Genomic DNA, 9,290 nt, shown 5'->3' with positions numbered 1-9,290 from the left:
CCAGCCATTGTAAAGGCTTCAGCGTTGAGCAAGCACACGTTTGAAAGGCGTGTTTCCGGTGTGGCGTCGACGACACAACACAGAAACTGTGTTGGCGCACGAATCGGGTACACGCCAAGAATATGGAGCAGGTTGCAGGCAGTAGGGCGATACACTCACGCACTGTGCAAAACTCTTGTCATGACAAAGCGAAAATAAAATAAAAAATAGACATTTTTGAAGTTGCAAATTTTTTTGGGCACGCCTCTTCTGATTCCAGTTGTCATGCCAATGGGAAAAATAAAATAAAATAGAAGACATTTTCAGCAAAGTTTTTGGGGGTACGCCTCTTTCGATTCTAGCAGGGATGAGAATGCAAGCCGTTTTGAAGGCTGGCTATGGGTAAGCCTAGATGAGTTACCGTCAACGGGGGTAACTTGGGACACTTTTTCACGTTTTTTGAACGCCAGAGGCAAGACTCTCAACCCAGACCATTGGATCGTAACTATGTTAAAGTTTGACCCTTTCCCCATGATTTCATGCTTGTCTGGTTTTTTTTGCCTCGATTACATCGTTTCCAAGCGGTCTCGAAAGAGTGTCCCAAGTTACCCCATGACCGGGGGTAACTTGGGACAGTAGGTAATTATCTACGTTCCCATGCATCTTTTGATGTTAATGGATGTAATAAATTTAAGTCACAACATGTAGACCGAGAATTCAGGCCTAGGAACTCTTGTAGGACCGATATTGGACTATAGGGCTCTACGTGGAACTCTCTTTACTACTGGTATTTGCCAGGCATTTTCTGAAAATTTCAAAATATGGATTACCAGAAGACAAAACTGCAGAGGAGGGCATCTCTTTCCATCATCAGCGTAAAATCCGAAGTTTAAGTTATGTCAGGGACCGGGTCAGTCAACTCTTAGAAGGCTAGGACTGCTGGAAACATGAGGAAAAGACTGTCCCAAGTTACCCCGTAAAATTTCGATTTTTGATAAAATGAAGTCTGGACCGAAGATGGGAAAACTATAATCAACGCCCTTTTGCGAGCGTTATTGTCTGTGTATGATCTAACAACCCAGAGAGACTAATTGGCCAAATCTGCATTTCACTCCTTGCACTAGGGTCAACTTGTCAATGTTTGACATATTTTGTCAAAAACCCTATTTCGTAGTTCCCCGTTTCTCATATACAAATTGTAATGTTATGCACCTTTTCTACCTTTCCGCGCGTGCCCTGAGGCCTCTGAAACAAAACGCTGCCGCGGGTTTGACGCTAGGAACCCCCGTCGCTGAATGGCAGCACCAACAACCTGTACAGGGCAGACTGTCCCAAGTTACCCCCGGTGTCCCATGTTACCCCCGTTGACGGTAGCGCTTCGGCCGCCTGCAATACCAAATTTAGGGAAGGTGGGGAGTCTCACTACGGTTGTCGTGGCCACGCTCACCAATGCAATTGTTCAAGCTAAAGTTCGCAGGGGTTTCGGCGTTTGCACCCTTGCCTGGAAAGGTCGTGCGCTTCTCGGCGCACCTGAGCGGATGTTGTGCCCCTCCTGGTTACGGAGAATCAGGGGTGCAAACTTAGGGGTTGTAAGTGACACGATTTAACGTCTTTTGGGCCCCGGACGGGAACGAACGGACCGAATCACTTCAAATTTGGTGTGAAGCTGCCTGAGGGACCCCTCCATCGTGCCGTGAACACGGGGTCCCGCCGGCGGCCCCCCATCCCCTTCAAAAGGGGTGAGGGGTGTAAGTGGTTTCCACCCCCTGCCAAAACGTTGTTTACCAACGATTTGTGGTTTTTTCGCCTGGAATCGATTCAGGCGGTTAAAATCAAGCGTGTTTCTTGCTTTTTGGCCCAGTTTTTGACGTTTTTGGTGGTTTTAGGGAAAAACATTTACCTGTGTGTAGGTTACCGCGGAGCCGGACACGGAACCGCTTGGCCAATCACTATATGTTTTTGTACAAACTTTGTACGAGACATTTCACCGTTTTTTGTACACACGAACTTTTTGTACAAATTTGTACGCGATTTTGTAAAAAAAAAGAGGAAATATGTGCAGTTTTTCGTACAGAAATTGAACGAAAAGTTCGTGTGAACAAAAAACTGATGTCTGGTACAAAATTGTTCGTAACATTCAGTGTGCACAGTGCGAGCCAGAGTGACTTATTGTCTTGCGGGCCAGACGTTCGCATTCACACTTGGTCTAAGCACAAACACATCAAAGTCCGGATATTAATCAAAACCCATAACTCGACAACAATGGAAGGTAAACACACGTGCACCGATAGATCATTTATTTAGAACTGAGAACAGTGTAGAATCCTCTGGCATAGAATCACACGAAGAACCTAGACGCTGACGGACGTCACTGCTTTGATCAGCAATTTTTAGACGAGGGTCGGGTCTTTTGTTTGACATAGAGGCATTTTTTTTAAGAAGTCCGATCGTGGAACACGACCGATGCCGATTTCCTCCATTTTTTGGTCAAAGGTAGTCCTTGTGGGTCTAAGAAAGGCCACAAATTTTTTGAGCCGAAATATGCACCGTTCAGATTCTATGGGCAATTTTCGTTTTCTCTGACAACTTTTCACATAATATGGCCAAAATTGAAAAATCACCTTTCTGAGGCCTCTATGCACTCGATTGAGCTCAAAATGTGTTATCGTATGTAAAATCACGCGAGGAACACGAATCCGGTGCCCGTTTGTTGATAGGACAACCCAAACAGATGTTATGACTGTTTTTCAGGTTGTGTAGTGGTTTTTACTTTTCTTGGGGTTTTGGTGTTCGGCATCGATTTTCGCCAATCCGATGAGTGGATTTTATAGATAAAGGACCAATCTATCATATTACGAGATAAAAAGTTTGTGTACGCCGCGTGAAAAGCAGTGGCGCTGCAAAAATTGAAAAACCGTCATTTCTGGGTAGTTTGAGATCAGATAAGCCACCTTTCGCGTGACCGTCTCGGCCCCATAGTCAGTCTAAATATTGTCCCAAGTGATGTCAGAGTTGGTGTGAAATTTCACCGCTGTAGCTCAAGTAGTTTGGAAATGGCAGCTTTCTAAAGTTTTGCAATCACGTAAGGCATTTACTTTAAGTAGAATTGCGGTAAATGTGAAGACTTGTCACAGATCGGGTAATAAATGAGATAGATGAGTGCGTCATAGTTCTCTAAGCGTAATTTTGTACAAGGAATCCGATTTTGCCGGTACGGAGACCCTAGGCGAACTCTGAAGTCGGAAAAAAGACCATTTTTATGTGGTTTGCACGAAAACGTAGTTTTAGAGTACACCTAGGGTCTCCGTACCGGCAAAATCGGATTCCTTGTCCAAAATTACGCTTAGAGAACTTTGACGCACTCATCTATCTCATTTATTACCGGATCTGTGACAAGTCTTCACATTTACCGCAATTCTACTTAAAGTAAATGCCTTACGTGATTGCAAAACTTTAGAAAGCTGCCATTTCCAAACTACTTGAGCTACAGCGGTGAAATTTCACACCAACTCTGACATCACTTGGGACAATATTTAGACTGACTATGAGGCCGAGACGGTCACGCGAAAGGTGGCTTATCTGATCTAAAACTACCCAGAAATGACGGTTTCTCAATTTTTGCAGCGCCACTGCTTTTCACGCGGCGTACACAAACTTTTTATCTCGTAGTATGATAGATTGGTCCTTTATCTATAAAATCCACTCATCGGATTGGTGAAAATCGATGCCGAACACCAAAACCCCAAGAAAAGTAAAAACCACTACAAAACCTGAAAAACAGTCATAACATCTGTTTGGGTTGTCCTATCAACAAACGGGCACCGGATTCGTGTTCCTCGCGTGATTTTACATAAGATTCCACATTTTGAGCACTGTAAAAAAAGTATTACTGAAATTTCATAATTTTAGTCTGAAGTTTTTAAACAGACTAGTGGTCTGAAAATTCAGAGTAATTATTCAGACCATTCTGTCTGAATTCCAAATTCAGACTTCTTGTCTGAAAAATATTTTCAGACTGCTACTCTGAAATATTAAATAAAAGTGCCATCTATAAATCAAAGAGAAAGAAATCAACAAGAGAACAATATGAACCACCAACGTGTGACGGTACCTCTTTTCCACTTTTCATTTGTTCGCTTCGGCCCGGGTTCGAACCGGGACTTTTTGGTTACGAGACGAGCTCAGTACCACTGCGCTACGAGCGCTGCCTGGCGGCCGGGGAAGCCGTGCCGCGTGACTCTCTTCAGAGGATACCAGCTCCTTTCGGCAAGTCCAGAATGCAAGTTCGGACAACTCTTACGGTTAATCTATCGTACACAGACGAATCTGCGTGAAGCACGGGTGTACATTATTATTTCCGATAAATTTATACAACGCCTTACGCCTAGACTTGATTAGTAGACAATCTGTCAAAATTTTCATACCAAAATTATGAAAACAGGTTTCAGGATGACAAGTCTGAAAACTTTATCAGAATTTTCAGACCTTCTGCTTAAAATTCAGACTAACCGGTGTGATCTCAAACTTCAGAGTTCCTAGTCTGAAAATTCAAAGCAACTTTCTGAATTACCGATTCAGACTGCAAAGTCTGAACAAATTGTACTGAAATTTCAGAATTTTTTTTACAGTGAGCTCAATCGAGTGCATAGAGGCCTCAGAAAGGTGATTTTTCAATTTTGGCCATATTATGTGAAAAGTTGTCAGAGAAAACGAAAATTGCCCATAGAATCTGATTGGTGCATATTTCGGCCCAAAAAATTTGTGGCCTTTCTAAGACCCACAAGGACTACCTTTGACCAAAAAATGGAGGAAATCGGCATCGGTCGTGTTCCACGATCGGACTTCTTAAAAAAAATGCCTCATACACATCTTGCAGCAGACTTGCTGGTTTCATGCGTAATACAGTTACCGGGCGAAGGGAGGATGCCATTGGCACTTGTGTCATCACAATCCTTCACGCCACACCTGTGACGGCATTTGCTTCGCACCGCTGAGCCCTATATAGGGACAGGTAAGTCCTTGAGAAAGCGTGTTCTTGTGTAGAGCTCATTGAAGATGAAGTTCGTCGCCGTTGCAGTCCTTCTGGTGGCCGTCGCGTGCCAGGTAAACGCAGCCGCTTGAGTTTTAATAAGTCAATAGTAGCTAAACAGACATTTTCAAAACAGAAAAAAAAACTGGTAGCGCGTTGCTTCATTTTAGTTCCCGAAGAAAAAAATTCGAACCCTAACAAGATGAGAAACAAAAGTCTTACTTAATCGATTACATCAAAGCACACCATGCACTCACAATATGTGTTGAGTAAGATTTCAAATGGTCCGTAACAATGCAACAGTAGTGAATGTGCGGCTAGTAAGTCTCAAAATCGTAACCAACTCTGCGTCTCGCGTCTGGCAGTCCATGATTCATGGTCCTTACCCTGGAAAAACATATCCTGAAAAACCAAAACTGCTTGCAACAAGGACAATTTACTCCCTGGACACAATTTCCAAGCATTAGGTTCTTATATCAGAAAACATTTTATCAGGGTGGATTAAGGTACTTTGTCCAAAATAATCCTCCAGTGCGTCTTACTGTCAAATAGTGGGTTCGGGATGAACAAATCAGATCAGGCAGTCGCGTTCGGTCGCGTTTGCAGTAGGCGTCGGGAAAACTGTCACCAAGAGGGAACAAAATCGAGGGGTCCACCTTAGCTCAAAAGTGTACACACAGTCACTGATTAGGATCACCAGTAATAACCTACGAAAATTCTAAAAAAAAAACTCTTCCATTTTTGTCATTGCTTGTTTTAGTCCGAAAAAAGAAACCGAAACACCTATAATAACAGCGTCTAGTTTTGGTATGTGATTATCAGTGATTACTGGACGAAGTGTATTACGGGATAACTGTATCACCGTCGAATGAGCTTGAAATTGATAACTCGTGGGACACAGGTTGTGGGAGACCCCTTGCATGCAATCGCACACAATTTTAGTCAGTTGCGTCATTACTGGGGTCAGCCTGACGTAATTTGAGTCCTTTGCAGGCGAGCGTCCTGCCTCGCGAGCGCCGCGCTCTGGGCTTCGCCTGGAACATCGCCCGCTCTGGAGTGGAGGCCGGTCGCAGGGCAGCCCTGGCTGGTCTCAGCGCCACCAGCTCCGTCGTGGACGCTGCCACCGGCGCCGCTCGCGGTGGCCTCGCCCTGGGACAGAAGGCCGCCACCGGTGCCCTGGACCTGGGCCGCAACGCCGCCGACCTCGGCGTCAAGGGAGCCGGAGCCGTGCTCAACGCTGGCGACCGCGTGGCCGAGGCCGGCATCGACGTCAGCCGCAAGGCCACCGCCACCGGCGCCAACCTCGCCCGCAGCGGCATCAACTTCGCCGAGTCCGCGGCCTCTGCCGTTGGCCTGGGCAACATCGCCGGCCTCGCCGGCGACATCAGCCGCAGCGCCGTCGGCACCGCCGAGAAGATCGCCAACAAGGGCATCGACCTCGGCCAGATCGGCCTGGACACCGGCGTCAGCATCGGCAAGGCCGGCATCGCCGCCGGCAAGCAGGTGGCCGACCTCGGCCTCAACACCGCCCAGACCGCCGTCAACTCCGGCGTCGAACTCGCCAACGTCGGCGTCAACGCCGGCAGGTCTGCCGCCGGAGTCGGCCTTGGCCTCGCCGCCGACGTCACCAACCTCGCCGCCGACGGCGCAGTCAACGGCATCAACACCGTCAGCGCCTAAGCCAGTCTATTTGGTTGCGTCTTCTTTTGAGAAATTTAAATAAATTTAAAGAAACTCATATACTGCTGCACGTTGTAAACTTCATGTAAAATTAGTCAGACACTGTTAAAAAAAGTGCTTTAAATTAAGGGGAGGTTCTGGTGAAAATCTTGCCATTTCCCAAATGGATCCCAGTGTCATAATTTGTTCGGAATATAAGATCTTTCTTTGAGGAGACTAAAATTTGATTTTTGAAGGCACATGCCAGGCTCTGAACCCAGTCGAAGAGTCTTTTTGAGCCTACTTTGGCTGTATCTTAAAAAATCTCCTTGCGCATACTATTTTGTCGTAAAAGGTTGACCTTCACATTTTTCACTTCTTCGATTCATTTTCAAAAAATTCCGGCATGCATAGCTCAAAATTTCCATTATATTATTAACTGTAAGCTTTTTAAGCTGAAAAGTCCCTAAAATTTGTCTATTTTGTACATTTTTGCTCAATTATAGTGACATGATTGGTTAGAAAGCTTGCGAATGAAAATGTTATTTACATTTTGAGTTGTGCATGCCGGCATCTTTCAAAAATGAATCGAAGAAGTGAAAAATGCCAAGGCCAAACTTTTCCGACAAAATAGTATGCGCAAGAAGATTTTTAAAGTTACAGCCTAAATAGGAGAAAATGGCTCTGCAACTGGGTTCAGAGCATAGAATGTGAGTCCCCAATGAAAATTTTTATTAATTACTTGGAAAGACATCAAATTTTTAACTAATTTTCACAGCGGGACCTATTTAGGAGAAAATAGCATTTTCACCAGAACCTCCCCTTAACAGCACTTATGCTGTTAAGTTTGATAGCAACACGACTTGTTTTATTACAAGCATGTTGTAGGCCTCGGTGCTGTTTTCTGACAGTTCGATTGTAATAAAACAATACTTCTTTGGAGTCTTCGACGATGTCTTCCCAACATTTGTGTTGATTTCATCGTGCTGTTATTAAACAAGACCCTTGTAACCCGACAACAATTTATGTTTTAAGATTGCAAAAGGCAGTTTCTAAACATGAAACCTGTTCAACGACAACACGACTGTTTTGAATCACGATTACATCATTGTTACTTGACAGGGAAGTTGTTATGAAACGAAAGTGCTGTTTCTGGATGGGTTTCCCGATCAGATACAAAACAATACGGTTGTTATTTAACAGCATTACTGTAGGTGATTGTGTTGTAATATTACAGTGGATTTTTAACAGTGGACGCCTCCTTCAGGCGCAAGTGTGTGCATCGGATGTGATTAAAATTGCATGACTTCGTGGAACAAGGAATGTACCAAGGGATAATTCAGTGTGCAGGAATTACCGGAGCTCGATTCTGCTAGTTTTGCTATTTTTCGTGGTCGTCGCACTATTAGTGGAATCTTTTTTACCAATGATTAGGTTTTCTGTGTCGATTTACACTTTTCACGGCGCAGGTGACTACTGTCAATAGAAAAGAGTTCCCTACGTACCAACTTGACACAGGTGCTTCAATCGCAAACTTACGTGCAAATCCAGGCACGTCCTAATCAGTCAACACGTCAGACATTGTTTTATTACTTCGAGCCGTCAGAAGAGATGGTGAACACGTACACAACAACATTCAGCTAGCAACCTTTGACTTTACTCCAAAAGAATTCGGATTAGGTTCCGAACTGAGTTGGTTGATTTACAGTACGGGTCCTCTTCACCGCGTGGCAGCTGTCTGAACGAATGTGACGTCACATGCGCAAGAATGTGAATTTCGTCATGCCACATTCGTTTGAATGTGGATTGAGATTCACAATTCTGAAATTCGCATTCTAAAGAATGTGCCAAATTTCACATTCTAACGCACATTAAGTCACACTCGTAGAACAACTGTGCCGATGGAGTGAAGAAGAACGAAGATCAGCTGATCTAACGTCTAGACGTTTTTCTGCGTAGCAAGGTGAAGTATATGCTATTCTGAGAGGTCTTCTCGGAATTCTGAAACGGCCGTCAGCTGCGTAGTGTGGAGTCGAGTTGAGACGTCCTTTACACGTTGACGAGCACTTGCAGGAACCTGAACCACAGCCGCAAAGCATGGCCACAGGTGGGCCTGTCCAAGACGCCCACCCAGTGACCCCTGAGCCGCGTGCCGCCCGCGTCCACGGCCACCATGAGGCCCAGGCGGAGTCGCCTCTGGCTGACTGACTCCTGGAACAGACAGGCCTGAACAAGTCATATCGTCAAGCCGTGGCGAGGCCGCTTGGAATGTAGTCAAATAACTTTTGAATTTTGGTGTACATTTTCCTTAAAACGCGAAATAACGGTTTACAAATTTTGTCGAAGTTGTTTGCCCCACGAAAGTCGCTCTTTAGCCTGGTCAGCCTGTAAGTTTCGCGGCATCGCCCTGCGCTGGAACCGTCTAGCTGGATCCGTCCTTGGCCAGTCGTTTCGTCTACCTCATTTCCAAGTCCCTCACTAAATGCCGTCACGTTTTCCAGAGTGCACCTCAGTCCAGGGCGCGGCGTAGGCGCGGAACCGCGCCCTCTGCTGCTCGGCGGCCACCCAGTCGCCGACCTCGCACAGCGGGACGAACGCCATCAGGATGAGCGGGGCCGTGATG

General features: G+C 45.4%; 1 protein-coding gene across 1 annotated transcript; it reads left to right on the top strand.

The window, feature by feature from the left end:
- Positions 1–4,971: 4,971 nt before the first annotated feature.
- LOC117642642 lies at positions 4,972–6,910 on the top strand. Its single transcript, XM_034381038.1, has 2 exons — positions 4,972–5,082; positions 6,002–6,910. The coding sequence occupies exons 1-2, from the start codon at positions 5,035–5,037 to the stop codon at positions 6,686–6,688; spliced, it is 735 nt and encodes a 244-aa protein (XP_034236929.1). The 5' UTR covers positions 4,972–5,034; the 3' UTR covers positions 6,689–6,910.
- The last annotated feature ends 2,380 nt before the right edge of the window (positions 6,911–9,290 follow it).

This window comes from Thrips palmi, unplaced genomic scaffold (assembly GCF_012932325.1).
Source record: "Thrips palmi isolate BJ-2018 unplaced genomic scaffold, TpBJ-2018v1 HiC_scaffold_16, whole genome shotgun sequence".
Classification (NCBI taxonomy): Eukaryota; Metazoa; Arthropoda; class Insecta; order Thysanoptera; family Thripidae; genus Thrips; species Thrips palmi.
Note: the sequence above shows the minus strand (reverse complement) of the source record. Positions and strands in the feature narration are given on the sequence as shown.